At 53.9% G+C, this 18,651-nt stretch overlaps 2 protein-coding genes across 5 annotated transcripts in view; one reads left to right on the plus strand and one right to left on the minus strand.

The window, feature by feature from the left end:
* Positions 1 to 12,796, minus strand: part of NUP37 (nucleoporin 37) — a 32,647-nt gene extending 19,851 nt beyond the window's left edge. The window contains exons 1-3 of one of the 2 annotated variants that reach the window (XM_078597226.1): positions 12,706 to 12,796; positions 10,836 to 10,983; positions 8,236 to 8,348 (exon numbers count right to left, since the gene is read on the minus strand). In XM_078597226.1, coding sequence (XP_078453352.1) covers positions 8,236 to 8,348; positions 10,836 to 10,983; positions 12,706 to 12,722 — 278 coding nt within the window. In that variant the 5' untranslated portion in view covers positions 12,723 to 12,796. Of the gene's footprint in view, positions 1 to 8,235; positions 8,349 to 10,835; positions 10,984 to 12,635 lie in introns of both variants that reach the window. The other variant, XM_078597227.1, reaches the window with a different exon arrangement.
* The window catches only part of PARPBP (PARP1 binding protein), a 29,574-nt gene continuing 22,925 nt past the window's right edge, over positions 12,003 to 18,651 (plus strand). The window contains exons 1-3 of one of the 3 annotated variants that reach the window (XM_078597225.1): positions 12,003 to 12,956; positions 14,566 to 14,731; positions 15,577 to 15,834. In XM_078597225.1, the coding sequence (XP_078453351.1) occupies positions 12,835 to 12,956; positions 14,566 to 14,731; positions 15,577 to 15,834 (546 nt within the window). In that variant the 5' untranslated portion in view covers positions 12,003 to 12,834. Of the gene's footprint in view, positions 12,957 to 13,186; positions 13,271 to 14,565; positions 14,732 to 15,576; positions 15,835 to 18,651 lie in introns of those variants that run through there. The other 2 variants (XM_078597223.1, XM_078597224.1) reach the window with 2 other exon arrangements.

Here is an 18,651-nt window from a genome sequence, read left to right on the forward strand (position 1 = left end):
CACGGCGAAAACCCGCAAGGCCCACGAGACTCGGGGAGGGACGCGACGGCTTGGTGGTGCCGGTGGCACGGTGCCATCGTAGGTGTGCTGGCATGATGGGCGGGTCGACAGAGTTCGTTCCTAAATCGCTGACGTTGCAGGTGCTGAGAATGGGGAACTGGCAGTTGCATGGATTTAATAAAACCCATTGAGCAGGGCTCCCCTGGCCATGCCAATCCGGTTCTCACAATGAGGTCATTGTATTGTGGCCACATGGCTCCTGTGGTTGCAGCCCGGGACTGGGGAGGACTCTAACGGGGCTGCACTCTGCCGGGCCACGACGACTCAAGTGCCACTCCACCGCGACAGCTGCTGCGGTCTGCGGTGACATCGAGCAAGGCCAACAGCTGTGCGGAGAGCGAGCCGCATACCCCATGGTTAGGACAACTGATTACGCAGCAGTTTCAGCGCTCGCGTGAGCAGCTATGTCACTCGCAGGCGCAGCTATCGCTCACAACTGCAGCCGCATCACACCAGTGCAGCTGTGCTGCTGGCATGCACGGCAACCAGCCACGTGCTGCCTCCACGTGCAGTGCTCACGCTCGGCTGCTGGGGCCTCCTTGCCGGCTCCGGCTGGGAACGGCTCAGGAAGACTGCCCAGAACGCCAGTCCCCTGGAATAACACAATGCGTGCAGCCAAGCTGTCTCAATCAATATTTTATCGGTGCTCAGAGAAACGAGCCAAACACAACTCGCCCCACCGAAGCATTTGGTTCAGATTAATTTAATATTCTAAATTATTTTTAAGATGCCATTGCTGCCGAGCCAAAGCCTGTTGATGCGATTGCGGTTGTAACGTTTGCAATATCGTTTAGGGTTTTTTTTGTACAGATGTAATTTGTATAATAACATAACCATTTTGCTGAGGTTGGATGTTGCAATTTCCATTTCACCTCATCAGCACGCTGTCAATGAGATTCCTGCCATCGTAATCTTGAGTGACCCACCCCCTCTGACTGCGACAGTGACCATGATGAGTTGCAGAGGAAGTGAAACGGCCTCCAACCTAAGGGTGCGTGAACACTGGTGTGCAGTGGGACCCTAAAAAGGGCAGTCTTTCAACCGCTCATAACGCTCTGTGTAATAATATTTCACCGATCAACCACCGGTCATTTCTCTTCAGTGGGTGGCAGTAGTGTAAACGGGGCGGCCGTGCGATCAGCGAGCAGCCCACTGGCGGCATGCGTGAAGTGCACGCACGTGGCACGACGCAGCTGCTGTGACACCACGCAGTGAGGTTAATGCCCAAGAGCCAGGGTGCTTGAGATCCGCCGTTTAGAAATTTCACATGGATACACGCGAGCCCAGAACGGGCAGCGGACGCGTTCCACTTGGCCGGCTGTTGTTTGTCCAGGTTTTTTGGGATCTGCGTGCGAGCAGCGCAAATGGGGGTGGGGGGATGGAAGCGGGGCCGACGGCCGAAATGAAGATTTCCTCACGCTCAGCTGGTGGGGGTGTGGACTGAATTCATGTGAACGCTACCAGCCCACCCTAGATCCCATGTCACCCCTCCCCTCCCAGATGTGGGAAGTAGAGCCCTTGCCTGGAACCACAATCCCTCGACCGTATCCCCACAGTGACAGGGCACGGCTCGGTGTGGCGTGCGGAGGATTGCGGGCGCCGGAGTTCATTCCTAAAAATACACGGCTACGATTGCACTTTCTCAGGAAATCTACAGATAAGAGCAGTCTGGGCCAGGAAGCTGTCTGCCCAGATGGAGTGTCAGCCCCACTCCGGATGAGCGCGGTTCCAGCGTGGGAGTGGCAGTCACGGACGCGCCACGCGGCGCCCTCAACCGACAGACGGCTCTGACCTCCGCGCGCTCCCCCACCAAGCCTCTCCTTTCCTGGAATCCCAGTGTGGGGCGCAGTGCCTCATCGCACGGGAGCTTTTCACCAGGAAATTGCACCCGCTCGGCTGGTCTCGACTCACGCTCCCTTTCACTCCCTTCCCGTCCTCAATCCTCACATCCCATGCACCCGCCCTGCCCAATATTCATCCACTCCGGCTTCCAGCACACCCTTCTCTCGCTCCCCGCACCTCCCTCCACGTCCTGACGGAGGCTTCTTGGCCGAAACATCGACTCTGTTCGTGACGTCGCTTATCTGCGTCACTATAATTCCCCCGTACGTTTGCGACTATTAAAAAACGCTGACACGGCAGCTGGAAGGCGCACGATTGTTTGCCGAGTTCCGTACTGTAAGCACACCTGGTTCAGCTTAGCGGCTGCTTAGCATGCCAGGGAGCACGGGGGCAGGCGAGGGCCCACGGCACCGCTACCCCAACCAAGTGCCACCCGCGCAGGGACTACCGCAACCACACCCACCACAGACACACACCAAGCACACACCGCACACCCCACGCACACACCACACACACACCACACACACACGCTACCCACTATCCAAATGAGTACTACCAATACCACACACTAGCCACCACCCAAATGAGAACTGCCCCATCCACACACGCACTACCCACCACACAAATGGGAACTACCACAACCACACACACGCTACCCACCACCCAAATGGGAACCACCACAACCACCTGCCATCACCCACCACCCACAAAGGACCTCCACACCCAACCCTCCCAACGGGCCACCCAAACGCCACTGCCGTTGGCCCCAAGGTCGTGCCGCTCGGCCTCCGAGCCTGGGAACCGTGCACACTCGGGGGAGCCACGGCGCGCACCTGCACACCCCCTACCCCCACCAGCGCCACCTGACCCTGCCGACCTCTCCCGCAGGTGCCACGCCACCCGCCACGCGGCCACAACACAGGCCCGGTGGTTGCTAGTGCTGGATAAAAAAATAAAATAATAACACAAGAAAAAAAGTGTTTTCTTTGGAGAAACAAAAGTTTAGTTCGGGCTCCATCGTGTAACAGATGTGTTTGCTTTGAATAAATTAATCACCGGAGTTATAAAATACTCGCACCTTTTTCATACGGCTCACAAAGGCACATTGTGCTATTAGAAAGGGCAGGGGAAAGAGCTATTACATATGCACAGTGCACGTTTATCCTCCGCGGCCGTATATTCCAAGTTTATTATGTCCTTCGTAGGCCAGCAAAGATATTCTCTGTGGGATTACGGGCGCTCCGGACCGCTAGCCAGGCTAGGGTTACGTTGGAAAGGCGGCAATGCCATGCCAGGCGGAGGTGAACAAGTGGGCGTTCGTGTGCAGGCATCTCTCAAAGTGGCCTCAAAGTGCATCTAGCGTGGCACAAGAGCTGTAGAGCTGTTGTGACGTCGCCGATTGGCAGTCAGTTGTTGTTGGGTGCAGTCTTTGTGTCCATGTTTGTGAATATATCCATATGTGTCTGACTGTGAGTGTAATACTGTGTGTGTCAGTGTGTGTCTGTAGACCCCTCTAAAGGAACATCTGTCCTGGTTATAAACATTCAGGCTGGACTGCCTTTGATCCATCCTGGGTTTAACTAGGCTGGATTGTGAGGAACTCACAAATCATTGAAAGAACTGGACATATTCTCATCAGTGAGCTCCTCCAACAGGCAAAGCTGCATTAGCTGGGTCATGTAGCCTGCATGCCCAGCCACTGCATGCCCAAGCAGCTTCTGTTTGGCTGGACAGAGGGGGCTAAATGGACGTGACACAGTCTGGAGAAGAGATGGACTGATGCAGTACAGGAGGATGTGGAGCTGAGTGGACTTGCCGAAGACTGGTACCAGCGGTGTCAAGATCAGCCTCTATGGAGAAGGCTCGTGAAGGACGCTACTGGGCAGTTGGAGGCATTTGCTCTTCAACAACTACGGAGGGCAGAGGAGCGACACTCACAACAACAAATGGAGCACCGGACAGCTAAAACGCAGCAAGTTGGCATGGCAGGGGGCACGGCTGGTGCATCTGCCAGCCATCTCAGTGGGTCAACCCATGGCACCTGGGTCTGTCCTGTGACCTCCTGTCAGCGAGCCTTCGACACTTCACGTGACCTCAAAGTGCACTTGGCCTGGCACAAGCGCCGTGGTGACATCACTGCCACTTAGTGGCGAATGGCGGGTGTTACTGTTGTCTATGAATGTGTATCTGCGTCTTAGTGTGTGTCCGTTTGTCAGTGTGTCGATATGTGTGTATGTCTGCGTGTGCTTGTGTCAGCCTGTGTAAATGTGTGTCCATGTGTCTAATCATGGGTGTTTATGTATGTCTGTATCCGTGTCTAAGTGTGTATGTCGTTGTGTCCATGTGTGTGTTCTTGTGTCTTTGTGCACGTCTGCACAGATACATATTTGCGTGAATATGAACGTCTGTGTGTATCTGTATGCCTGTAAATGTTGTACCATCAGACACTCCACCCCCACAACTCCCAATTTGTGATGGCGCAGTTGTGGATAGAGTGGAGAGTTTCCCATAGCTGGACAGTGTACTAATGACCGGCTCCGGTTTTACAGCAGAGGTCTCACTCCGAATCAGTCGAGCGGCATCATCTTTTCATCAGTTGCGTAACGCTGTGTGGAAGCTACCTGGTCTGTCACTCCACACAAAGCTTCAGGTATTTCCGGCCACAATCATGCCCTCACTTCTCTACGTTTGTGAAACGTTGACCCCCCTAATGGAACATCTTCGCTGGTTAGAAACATTTCGGCTGGCCTGCCTACGATCCATCTTGGGTTTAACCAGGCTGGATTGTGTGAGGAGCTCACAAATCCTTGAAAGATGCGGACACAGTCCTTTCGGTGAGCTCCTCCGGCAGGTAAGGCTGCGTTGGCTGGGTCATGTAGCCCACATGCCCAGCCACCGCATGCCTAAACAGCTTTTGTTTGGCCGGATAGAGGGGGCTAAACGGGCCCGGCACAGGCTAGAGGAGAGATGGAGTGATGTGGTACAAATGATGTGGAGCTGAGTGGACTTGCCGATGACTGGTACCAGCGGTGTCAAGGAGGAGGCTCGTGAAGGACGCTATTGGGCAGTTGGAGGCAGTCGCCTTCCAACAACAACGGAGGGCAGAGGAGCGACGCTCACAACAACGAGCAGAGCACCGGGTGATAAACCACAGCAAGTTGGCACAGTAGGGGCACAGTTGGTGCATCGGCCAGTCATCTCATTCAGTCGACCCCGTGGCACCTGGGTCTGCCCCGTGACCTCCTGTCAGCGGGCGTTCGACACTTCACGTGGCCTTAACGTGCACATAGCCTGGCACATGCGCCGTGGTGACGTCAGGAGGTCACGGGGCAGACCCAGGTGCCATGGGTCGACTGAATGAAATGACTGGCCGATGCACCACCTGTGCCCCTACTGCGCCAACTTGCTGTGGTTTAGCCACCCAGTGCTCTGCTCGTTGTTTTTTCAGTGTGTGTACATCCATACGTCTGCACATGACTCTCTCTGCATACGCAGGGCTCCAGACAACTGGGTTCATGCACCGAGCTGGAGAATGGAAAACGCGTTGAGCCTTAGGAGTCGGATCGTTCTGGATGCATCACCTGCATGACGCTCCAATCTTCCCGATGCCTCTGACCACAAACCACCTCCTACGGTGACCGCGTCCCAGTGTCCTGAACGATGGGCATGAGTGTAACGAGCCGGGAGCTGCGTTACAATGCGACTCAAAAACATTGTTGCGTGCAGCATCTGTGTTTTGGATAAACTGAGAAAATAATGTGGGTTTATCGGTGCTACCATCTCTGACCACCTTCAAGCACTCCATCGCTGCATATTTGCACCGTGAATGTAACCGCTCAATTCATGCAACACATTCTATCACCATCTCTTAGCAATCTTGTATTTGTTTTCCTCCATGTGGATTTCTTCTCGGCTGCTGTTGTGGATCTTCCTTTTTCATTGTTTCTCTGGTAATTTAAGATTTAAAAAAACGACCTGATCCGAGACACAACCTAATCGACCTGACTCCAGACACATGACCTCCGACCAGCACCACCTATCCAGTGAACTGGAACACGTGTGCGCCAAGCCCTCAAGATTAATGGATATTCGGATCGCACAGTCCGCAAAGCTGTATCCCCAACCATAGGGAGAGAACCATCTGAGGACCCAATCAAAACCATCAACCTTGCTATACATATCAGGGGTTACCAAAAAGATTTCCAAAATCTTGAACAAACATAAGATCCAGGTTCGATTCAACACAGTACAAAAATGCTTGATTTGATCCCATCTGTGAAAGATGTGATTCCTGACATGCAATACCATGGTGTCTACAAACTAAGTTGTGGTTGCAGCAGCAGTTACATTGGGGAAACGAAACGACAGATTTGAAACACGGCAGCACCAATACCTCTGCCGTGGCTGATCACTGTTTGAACGCGGTGGGCTCACACGATATTGTCTTTCCCGAGACCAAGGTACTCTGCAAACCTTCGGGCTACCATCAAAGATTTGTCCATGAAGCCATCCATATTTATAAACACAAACATAACTTCAACCGAGAAGATGGATACAAATTAAGCAATCATTGGAAGGACGTGATCAACCAGGTAAAGTTTTAACTGCTTTGAAGTTCCCTCTCTACCTGCCAATATTAGCCGACTCTCAAATTTCCGGGCCCTAGCCGAGCTCGGCCCTCGCCGAGCTTACATTTACAAGCAAATTTATCTCTGCTACTCGCTCTCTCCTACTCGCTCCTACATGATAACATTAGCTGCCCCGCCCATCTCTAAACCTTGATAAACAGCCTGCCTCAGCAGATTCCCCCTCTTTTTCACCTGAAGACGGTTGCTTGTGTTGCGATCGAAACGTCGTGATCTATTATTTTTTTGACCTATGTGACTTTACCGAAAGAACCAAAGAGTATCGATTCCTGCAGTCACGAAAGCTTTAAATCAATTCTATTATGACATTAATTTATTTGAAGGTGAAATAATACAGATAGTAGGGAGGGTGGGGAGGGGCTAGATGGATGGGACGGGAGGTCCCAACACCAAGGGCCCTCATGGGCCATGCAGCAAAGGAACTTACAGCCCTGGTACTGTTTGCGGGCCAGAACTGGGCCGTTCCTAGTCTGCAAGAGCCCAGTTCCTTTTGTGTGTTTCACCATACCAGTTATCCTGCAACTACATTGCATGCTTTTATTTACTATGAGAGGAAACCGGATAATCCAGAGGAAACCTATAAAGAACTGGGAGACAACATAAAAACTCAGAGAATCGAACGCAGGAATATCTTCCTCTAAGGCACAAGTGTTACCACCTCGCCACCCAGCCACCCAATGATTGAAGTCGGCAGTGGCATTACAGGGTTTGAGATTTGGTGACTGTAGTCGCAATTGGGCGACCCTGAATGTTCAATTGGTGCCAGAGATGGCCGGCTCTGCCCATTGGCCAAGGAGGCATAGGAGGCGCCACGTGAACCAAGAGACACAACCACGCGTCCATCTGCATCACCACACGCACCGCCGCAGCCGTGTAGTGATCTCACACAAGGCCTATACGTGCCGGTGGTACCATCACGAGGCCCGACCCTGGCAATGCCACATCCAGGAACCCGCATACAGATGTTAGTAAAATTCATTATGAGTCCGGCAGCTCCGACTGTAGTAAAATCCGAGCGTAAACAAAAAGGCAAGATGGACGTCCTCGTGCGACCGCAGCGCTGAGGGCGGCGTTACGAGTGATGACATCATCACTCCCATTGCTCGGTGCACTTCAGTCGGTTGTTGAGGCAAGTATATTTCTGCTTTTGATGTTGATTAAGAACATTTTAACATTATTGGTGTTCATCACATTATGTTATTACTTATCGGTTACATTTTTACTTTCACTATCCTAACTTATGCCGCTTAATTGCCTTAACTCCCTTACTGAATCAATTATGACAAGTCTCACTTGACTAATGCCATATCCAGGGCAGCGGTGTTTCCGGGACACACATGAACGCACCGTGTCACCCACTACCGCTATTGCCTCACCGGCCACCGGATCAAGAGGAGCCGAAGAAACCACATGTTACTGCAGTCGACCCCCTCCCGTTCCCACCACGCCCCCTCCTTGTTTGACTGAAGTGCGGCGGCAGCGCCCCAACACAAACACAGCTGTCGGGCCCCACGCTCGCACCAACTCCGCACATCCCGCACACTCACCACACTCACAACGCACGCACACCGCACAACTCATGCACTGCAAGACATCGCACAAGGCGCACATATCGCACAACTCACCCTGCTCACCGTCCGAGTGTCACAGCGATGGAGGTGGTAGAGGACGAGCAATGCCACCGTACCTGAGCATTTGGGGGTGGGGACCCAGGTGCGTGTCAGGGCTCCACGCGAGCGCGTGCACGCGAGCCCCACCCTCGTAGGACTTCATGCGGGTGAACACAAGACCCTCTTCCTCCTGCAGCAGCAGCACCACCACCACACAGTCCACACGTCGTACACACACCCAGCAGACCAGAAAAATAAACATGCACAATACACACAACTACCCAACCATACAATCAAAGTCAACAGTCAAAGTAATTTCCTCTTTGAATGGGACTGATGCTCATTTCCTGCTTAAATCCCTGATTCCATGGTGGAAATTGCACATTCCTATGGCAGGGGTGAACCTATCCATAGGGCCACCTCTGTTTGCTTCCCCACTTTTAGTGACCCCAGAGGGATATTGGGCCGAGTAAACCCCCAACCAGGACACGAACTCACGACCTTTCGATTGCAAGCCGCTCGCTCTACCGCTGCGCCACCTGGCCAGATCTATAAAATACACACAAAATATCCACAACCTGCCAACCACACAATACGTACAACCAGCAAACATCACAAAACACACACCGTACGCAAAACCAGTTAGCCACACGAGACGTGCACAGCACACACATCCAGCCAATCACAAAGCACCACCCCTTGGCCACAGCAATGACCTCATCACACGAGGGATACAGGCGAACGCAAAACGCATGTAATTCATAACAGAAAACGCAGGACTCAAACAAATGTAGGTCACACACGGGACTCGCTGCCCAATCACCCTCTTCTCAGCAGTTCACTGGTCATGGAAAAGTTAATCACGGGAGCATGAGTGTGGGCGAGGATGTGATAACGCAGGTGCGGGTGTGGAAGCGTGGGTGAGAGTGTGTGGGTGAGAGTGTGGGTGAGAGTGTGTGGGTGAGAGAGTGTGGGTGAGAGAGTGTGGGTGAGAGAGTGTGGGTGAGAGAGTGTGGGTGAGAGTATGTGGGTGAGAGAGTGTGGGTGAGAGAGTGTGGGTGAGAGTGTGTGGGTGAGAGAGTGTGGGTGAGAGTGTGTGGGTGAGAGAGTGTGGGTGAGAGTGTGTGTGGGTGAGAGAGCGTGGGTGAGAGTGTGTGGGTGAGAGAGTGTGGGTGAGAGAGTGTGTGGGTGAGAGAGTGTGGGTGAGAGAGTGTGGGTGAGAGTGTGTGGGTGAGAGAGTGTGGGTGAGAGTGTGTGGGTGAGAGAGTGTGGGTGAGAGTGTGTGTGGGTGAGAGAGCGTGGGTGAGAGTGTGTGGGTGAGAGAGTGTGGGTGAGAGAGTGTGGGTGAGAGGGTGTGTGGGTGAGAGAGTGTGGGTGAGAGAGTGTGGGTGAGAGAGTGTGGGTGAGAGAGTGTGTGGGTGAGAGAGTGTGGGTGTGAGGGTGTGGGTGTGAGAGTGTGGGTGAGAGAGTGTGGGTGAGAGAGTGTGGGTGAGAGAGTGTGTGTGAGAGTGTGTGGGTGAGAGAGTGTGGGTGAGAGAGTGTGTGTGAGAGTGTGTGGGTGAGAGAGTGTGGGTGAGAGAGTGTGTGTGAGAGTGTGTGGGTGAGAGAGTGTGGGTGTGAGGGTGTGGGTGTGAGAGCGTGGGTGTGAGAGCGTGTGTGAGAGAGTGTGGGTGAGAGAGTCTGTGTGAGAGTGTGTGGGTGAGAGAGTGTGGGTGAGAGAGTGTGTGTGAGAGTGTGTGGGTGAGAGAGTGTGGGTGAGAGAGTGTGTGTGAGAGTGTGTGGGTGAGAGAGTGTGGGTGAGAGAGTGTGGGTGAGAGAGTGTGGGTGAGAGAGTGTGTGTGAGAGTGTGGGTGTGAGAGTGTGTGGGTGAGAGAGTGTGGGTGAGAGAGTGTGGGTGAGAGAGCGTGGGTCTGGAAGCGTGGGTGAGACTTGGAGAGCGTGGATGCTGGTGTGAGCGCGGATGCTGGTGTGAGCGCGGATGCTGGTGTGAGCGCGGATGCTGGTGTGAGCGCGGATGCTGGTGTGAGCGCGGATGCTGGTGTGAGCGCGGATGCTGGTGTGAGCGCGGGTGTGAGGGCATGAATGCGAGTATGAGGGCGGGTGCACAAAGTAGAGTGTGGGAAAGAGGACATGAACGTCCATGGGAGGGTGACACAGCCTAATGCCCGTGGTCACTGCTCGCCGCCTAGAGAAGGGTGCCGTGCTCGGAGCCGGGCGTTAATAAAATGCAGTCAACTGTGGTGTTCTCTGGATTGACTCATCCCCACCACTGGCTCTGCAGGGTTGTAATTGGGGAATGAGGACTGCCTCAATGCTTATTTGAGCAGGAAATAACTTGTCAAGGACTGTTTCGTCTCATCTATACACTCACTCACCTACTCGCCTACCCACTCACCAGACTGCAGGTCACCTCACTTTCTGCTTCTTCCCTCGCACTGCTCAACTTTTGAATCCCCTCCTACCATCTCTCTTCACAGACTCGTATAGAAAACCTTGATAAGTTGAAGAAATGCATTACACTCTTTTCTATTACGAATGCGATCGTGCCATTTGTGGCTAATCCCTTGACATATTTGGGCCTTTGTGACTGTGCCCAGCAACTTTGTAAAAAACAAAACTGTAGCCCAGCTCTCCATTAGAGGCTGCACCTCACCCGGAGGCCGTGCCAGTGGTTCACCTGCAGCGTGCATGCTCCGAGGGTGATGAGGGCGCCGCAGCCCACGGCGATGAGCCCAGCGCTGCGGGGGAACGGACTGAACTCCACGACGTGAACGCGCTCCTCCAGCTGCACCACGCAGGACGCACCGCCCGCCCCGACAGGCATCCTGCGGCCGTGCGCCCCCACGGCAGGGCAGGTCACGCAGACGAGGGAGAGAGACGGGCAAGGGAAGGAGGCAGGTGTAAGCATCGAAGAATGTCCTAAAGTGGTTAAATTATACATTATTAAAAACTAATTTCCAGTTTTTTGCCAATTCACCGCTGCGTGAATAGCGGTTATACTCTTATATAAGCGCACAACTTTATCTATCTGTGATGAACGCTGCACTTTCCGTCGTTTTCATGCAGAGGGCGCTGCAAACCTACGCACCCCCTGCATGAACGACGGAGGCGCAGGAACAGACGTTCGATTACGTTGGAATCGATCTGCAGGCGGCGGTCTTCTCGCACGGCCAGCAGCTCTGTGTCGCCTTATCTCGACCCCGCAATCCCAAACAGGTGAAAGTTCGCATCAAACCGAACCCCCAGCAAGGCCATCGACTTGACGAGAGAAAATTGACACGAAATGTCGTTTTCAATGAAGTCTTCCAGATGTAAAATGATATAAGCTTTGAATGAAGAAATAAAAGTACCTAATTCAAACATAATACAATTCAAAGATGTTTCATTTTAAAACTTCAAAACGGAGCATCGGGTGCTTGTGTGAAGGCGTCGTTGGCGTGAAATTTGTTTCGTGACTTTCCTGGCCGAAGGCCGCGAATGGTTGTGAGGAGCGCCACAGGCGCGCCCCCAACAACCCCGAGTTCCATACAGCAGTGATGGTAGTAGTGGGAGTTGTTCTCTTATTCTACCCCCCCCCCTCGTCACACGGCGTCACAAAAAGTCAGACCCCCTCAAATATGACGTCACAAAGCTCTGCCCCCCCAAAAAAAGATATAAAACATGCTTCAAATCGCTTTAAACTATTGTCATTGTAGTGCGTATTTAATGTGGCGCTGCACTCTGATGTTGTAGGAGAAAACATTTATTAAAAAGTCAATTTAATTAAGTATAACGTGTTGTCTATATTTATTTAAAGTTGCGCATTTTGACGTGACGTCAAAATGGGTGACACGTGTCACTCACGCGTGTCACCCACGCGTGGCGGCGCTGCGTCGCGAACTGGCACCCACCACCCCAGCTCGTTACAATGATCGCGGCAGGGACGACGTCTCCAGTTGATGTTGGCGCTTCTATGACGTTCAACTTCGTAAAACAACTCCCTCGCGTCGCTCACGCCACTGCCGGCGCAGGAGTTGCCCTAGTGGGCGTTTTGCTGGGGTGGGGGGTATCCGGCCTACTCTTCCACGCGACCTGCCCACCGAGTAACTGCGGCGAACCCATCGATGCCCCTGCCATCGCTCCACTGCTGCCGTGCCGGGAGGATGGATCGCACCGGGAGCGCGCTCTGGGTCGCAATGCGAGCGCGCTGGACGCTGCACCGCGGCAGCTGCCTTCGCTTCTCAGCTATAACGTTGCCACCGCACACACTCGCGGCGGATGTTCTCTGGGTCTTTCGGTAAAGTCGCAGCCTCCTGGTGACCATCGCTTTTGCGTTGCGATCGAAACGTCGTTTTTTGTTATTTTCTTTGAACCCATCTACGTGACTTTACCGAAAGGCCCAGAGACTACGAATTCCTGCAGTCACGAAAGCTTTAAGTCAAGATTTAAGTCAACATTTAACCGTATACAGTTTGTGTGTATTGCTCTAAACGTTTACCTTGCCTGGCAAACCGGTTTTCTTAATCGGTTACTGGTTACGCGGAGAAACTGACCCAGCACAGACTCACGTGCTCGCTCTCCGCATCAAACGCGTTCTGATGACATCACGAGGCTCCTCCCTGTACGTGCCACGTGACCTCCATGTTGTCCAATGAGCGACGAGGACCAGCAACGTGCCTCTCCCCCACGACTCCACAATGGTTGAGAGGGTCACGTGGGACGGCGGGACGCGCCGCGATTGGCTGCCAGGGCTCGAGCCGCCGGCGTTTGAATCCAAGAACCGAATGCGGCCGAAAGCACGGAGACAGAGAAGATCCAGGTACAGAGAGAAGATCCAGGTACAGAGAGAGAAGATCCAGGTACAGAGAGAGAAGATCCAGGTAGAGAGAGAAGATCCAGGTACAGAGAGAAGATCCAGGTACAGAGAGAAGATCCAGGTACAGAGAGAAGATCCAGGTACAGAGAGAAGATCCAGGTACAGAGAGAGAAGGTCCAGGTACAGAGAGAAGATCCAGGTACAGAGAGAAGATCCAGGTACAGAGAGAAGATCCAGGTACAGAGAGAAGATCCAGGTACAGAGAGAGAAGATCCAGGTACAGAGAGAGAAGATCCAGGTACAGAGAGAAGATCCAGGTACAGAGAGACCCGGATGGGGGGGGGGGTTCAGGGCTGCGACATCGACACGGTGACACCACACGGGCACGCAGAGAGACCAGGACAACACGGGGAGAGTGAGATATACAGAGGCGTAGGGAGATGTGGCTCAGAGACACACGGAGAGACGGGTCCAGATAGACAGAAATATGAGGACACGGAGAGACACACGGTGGGAGAGAGACACACGGTACAGGCAGACAAACACGGGGTTACGGAGACGGACACAAGGAGAGACGGACACGGGAACACAGGCAAAAATAAGGAGAGATACAGACATGAAAAATACACAAGAGACAGACAGAAAGTGATAAGGAGAGACTCACAAGGAGACAGAGACACACGGTAGAGACATTTACTGAGAGAGACACGAGATATCAAGGTACAGAGAAACATGTGGACACAGACGGATAGACAAGGGAGACAGTGGCATAGCTTGAGACGCGGGCACAGAGGGAGATATGCATTGGAACTGGAGGCTGAGATGACAGAGACAAAGGCATACACGGGATCAGTGACAGAGAAAATGGATAAACCACGAGAATTACGATGCCATTTATTTATAAAAGAGAGCCTCACCGATTCCCAAATCCCAGCATGTGTATGAGGTTTTGGAATAACACAAACCTCCCGTGGGATGATGGGGCTGCGTCAACTCCCAAACAGAATTTGAACTCGCATCCTTCCGACTGTGAGCTGCACGCCAAGCTGCTAAGCCGCCTCGCACAGTGTCAATCCACTTGAATGAGGAGCGGCTTCGTGATTCTGCAACCCGTCTCAATGTGATTTTGGACAATATCGTATTTTGAAGTGAATGTGCATGACCCTGATATTTGTACCAATGTTGACTTAAAGCTTTCGTGACTGCAGGAATTCATATTCTTTGGGTCTTTCGGTAAAGTCACGTAGATGGTTAAAGGAAAAGAACCAAAAACTAGATGGTTCAAAGAAAATAACAATAAAATAGTTTTTATTTTCTTTGAACCATCTACGTGACTTTATCGAAAGACCCAAATAATTTGTACCAATGTTATTTCCAGATCATGCCACTAGATGGCAGACTTATCACGTGATAAAAAATGGTGATGCCCTTGTGCATCTGCATATTAGAAGTGCAGCGAACTGTTATTTTGTCCTCCGAGGATGCAAAGACAAAAGTGAATGTGAGATTACAATGATACTGCAAGATCACAGCAACATTGGCAGAAATTATAAACGGGTGTAACAGTGTTGGTGTAATGGACATGTTGAACTCGGCGTGTTCACGTGTGCAGAGTGTGGAGGAGCAGCATGTGCTCGCCGGAGGAGTCTGTGCGTGCCCTTCTCACGTGGTTCCGTCAATGCTGCCCGGGCCGCGGCGCGTGGGAGCGCTGCACGCTGCTTGGGCCGCCGCTCACACTCGTGGCAGTGCAGCTCGCGATGGCGCAACTCAGCAAGCAGGTAGCTGACCAACGGGACCAGATGTGGCCAATACAGCCAGCACAACCATGAGAGCCAACTGACACTACCACAACCACAATATATTTCTACTGACACCACCACCATGACAGCCTCCTACTGATACCATCATCACCACCCCGTGGACAACAACAATTTTATGTTTGTGTAGTGTGGTTTGTGTGTAGGGGTGCATAGTTGTTTGTAGATGTGTGTCTAGTAGGATGTGGAGGATGTGGAGCTGAGTGGACTTGCCGATGACTGGTACCAGCGGTGTCAAGATCAGCCTCTGTGGAGGAGGCTCGTGAAGGATGCTGCTACTGGGCAGTTGGAGGCAGTCACCCTCCAACAACAGAGGATGGAGGAGCGACGCTCATAACAATGAGCAGAGCGCCGGGTGGCTAAAGCACAGCAAGTTGGTACAGGAGGGGGCACAGGTGGCGCATCGGCCAGTCATTTCAGCCAGTCGACCCGTGGCACCTGGGTCTGCCCCGTGACCTTCTGCCAGCGGGCGCTCGACACTTCACGTGGCCTCAACGTGCACATAGCCTGGCACAAGTGCCGTGGTGACGTCACCGCTACTTAGTGGCGAATGGCGGTTGCTGTTGGTAGATGTGTGCATATGTGTAGGTGTGTGGTCATGAATATAATGTGTTCGGTGTTTACCTCTGTGTAGAGGGTTTCTCTATATGAGAGTGAGTAGGTGTGAGTCAATGTATTGGGGTGTATAATGTGGTGGGTGTGTTGGTGATTATAAGTTTGCCTATGAACCATGCCTGATGTCCCTCTGTTTCCACATCTCACTCACTATCTCCCTGTCTCTGCCTCTTGTGTCGCTGTGTCTCAAGGCTGGAGGGGAGTTTGAGGCACCACTGGGGGAGGCATTGTTGCTGCGGCGCTGGATCTTCCAGGAGAAGCTAGCACTGGGGGGGCTGGGCAATTGGGGGGCAGAGACCCCCCCGGAGCGCTTTGGCACCGTTCGGCTGGAGTACATGGCCCTTCTGAGGGGCGCCAACCTCCTCGACCTGGCAGACGTGCTATTGGCCTACCAGAAGGGCCCCGCCAAGCACGGAGACCACCACATCGGGCAGCCAGTTCCCTCCCCTGTGAGTAACTACGAGCCAGTATCCTACTTTGTGCAAGACCACCAACCCTACCCTTCCCTGTGAGTGACCACCAACCCTACCCTCCCCCGTGAGTGACCACCAGCCCTACCCTCCCCTGTGAGTGACCACCAACCCTACCCTCCCCTGTGAGTGACCACCAACCCTACCCTTCCCTGTGAGTGACCACCAGCCCTACCCTCCCCTGTGAGTGACCACCAACCCTACCCTCCCCTGTGAGTGACCACCAACCCTACCCTCCCCTGTGAGTGACCACTAACCCTACCCTCCCCTGTGAGTGACCACCAACCCTACCCTCCCCTATGAGTGACCACCAACCCTACCCTTCCCTATGAGTGACCACCAACCCTACCCTTCCCTGTGAGTGACCACCAACCCTACCCTCCCCCGTGAGTGACCACCAGCCCTACCCTCCCCTATGAGTGACCACCAACCCTACCCTTCCCTGTGAGTGACCACCAACCCTACCCTTCCCTATGAGTGACCACCAACCCTACCCTTCCCTGTGAGTGACCACCAACCCTACCCTCCCCCGTGAGTGACCACCAGCCCTACCCTCCCCTGTGAGTGACCACCAACCCTACCCTTCCCTATGAGTGACCACCAACCCTACCATCCCCTATGAGTGACCACCAACCCTACCCTCCCCTGTGAGTGACCACCAACCCTACCCTCCCCCGTGAGTGACCACCAACCCTACCCTCCCCTGTGAGTGACCACCAACCCTACCCTCCCCTGTGAGTGACCACCAAGCCTACCCTCCCCTGTGAGTGACCACCAACCCTACCCTCCCCTGTGAGTGACCACTAGCCCTACCCTCCCCTGTGAGTGACCACCAACCCTACCCTCCCCTGTGAGTGACCACCAACCCTACCCTCCCCTATGAGTGACCACCAGCCCTACCCTTCCCTGTGAGTGACCACCAACCCTACCCTCCCCTGTGAGTGACCACCAACCCTACCCTTCCCTGTGAGTGACCACCAGCCCTACCTTCCCCTGTGAGTGACCACCAACCCTACCCTCCCCTGTGAGTGACCACCAACCCTACCCTCCCCTATGAGTGACCACCAGCCCTACCCTTCCCTGTGAGTGACCACCAACCTTACCCTCCCCTATGAGTGACCACCAGCCCTACCCTTCCCTGTGAGTGACCACCAACCCTACCCTCCCCTGTGAGTGACCACCAACCCTACCCTCCCCTGTGAGTGACCAACAGCCCTACCCTCCCCTGTGAGTGACCACCAACCCTACCCTCCCCTGTGAGTGACCACCAACCCTACCCTCCCCTATGAGTGACCACCAGCCCTACCCTTCCCTGTGAGTGACCACCAACCCTACCCTCCCCTATGAGTGACCACCAACCCTACCCTCCCCTGTGAGTGACCACCAACCCTACCCTTCCCTGTGAGTGACCACCAACCCTACCCTTCCCTATGAGTGACCACCAACCCTACCCTTCCCTGTGAGTGACCACCAGCCCTACCCTTCCCTGTGAGTGACCACCAACCCTACCCTCCCCTATGAGTGACCACCAACCCTACCGTTCCCTGTGAGTGACCACCAACCCTACCCTTCCCTGTGAGTGACCACCAACCCTACCCTTCCCTGTGAGTGACCACCAGCCCTACCCTTCCCTATGAGTGACCACCAGCCCTACCCTTCCCTATGAGTGACCACCAACCCTACCCTCCCCTGTGAGTGACCCCCAACCCTACCCTTCCCTATGAGTGACCACCAGCCCTACCCTTCCCTATGAGTGACCACCAGCCCTACCCTTCCCTATGAGTGACCACCAACCCTACCCTCCCCTGTGAATGACCACCAACCCTACCCTTCCCTATGAGTAACCACCAGCCCTACCCTTCCCTATGAGTGACCACCAGCCCTACCCTTCCCTATGAGTGACCACCAGCCCTACCCTTCTCTATGAGTGACCACCAACCCTACCCTCCCCAATGAGTGACCACCAACCCTACCCTCCCCTGTGAGTGACCACCAGCCCTACCCTCCCCTGTGAGTGACCACCAACCCTACCCTCCCCTGTGAGTGACCACCAACCCTACCCTCCCCTATGAGTGACCACCAGCCCTACCCTTCCCTGTGAGTGACCACCAACCCTACCCTCCCCTATGAGTGACCACCAACCCTACCCTCCCCTGTGAGTGACCACCAACCCTACCCTTCCCTGTGAGTGACCACCAACCCTACCCTTCCCTATGAGTGACCACCAACCCTACCCTTCCCTGTGAGTGACCACCAGCCCTACCCTTCCCTGTGAGTGACCACCAACCCTACCCTCCCCTATGAGTGACCACCAACCCTACCCTTCCCTGTGAGTGACCACCAACCCTACCCTTCCCTGTGAGTGACCACCAACCCTACCCTTCCCTGTGAGTGACCACCAGCCCTACCCTTCCCTATGAGTGACCACCAGCCCTACCCTTCCCTGTGAGTGACCACCAACCCTACCCTCCCCTGTGAGTGACCACCAACCCTACCCTTCCCTGTGAGTGACCACCAGCCCTACCCTTCCCTATGAGTGACCACCAGCCCTACCCTTCCCTATGAGTGACCACCAACCCTACCCTCCCCTGTGAATGACCACCAACCCTACCCTTCCCTATGAGTAACCACCAGCCCTACCCTTCCCTATGAGTGACCACCAGCCCTACCCTTCCCTATGAGTGACCACCAGCCCTACCCTTCCCTATGAGTGACCACCAACCCTACCCTCCCCAATGAGTGACCACCAACCCTACCCTTCCCTATGAGTGACCACCAGCCCTACCCTTCCCTATT

The sequence above is a fragment of the Lampetra planeri genome, chromosome 8 (genome assembly GCF_965212315.1).
Source record: "Lampetra planeri chromosome 8, kcLamPlan1.2.h2, whole genome shotgun sequence".
Taxonomy (NCBI): Eukaryota; Metazoa; Chordata; class Hyperoartia; order Petromyzontiformes; family Petromyzontidae; genus Lampetra; species Lampetra planeri.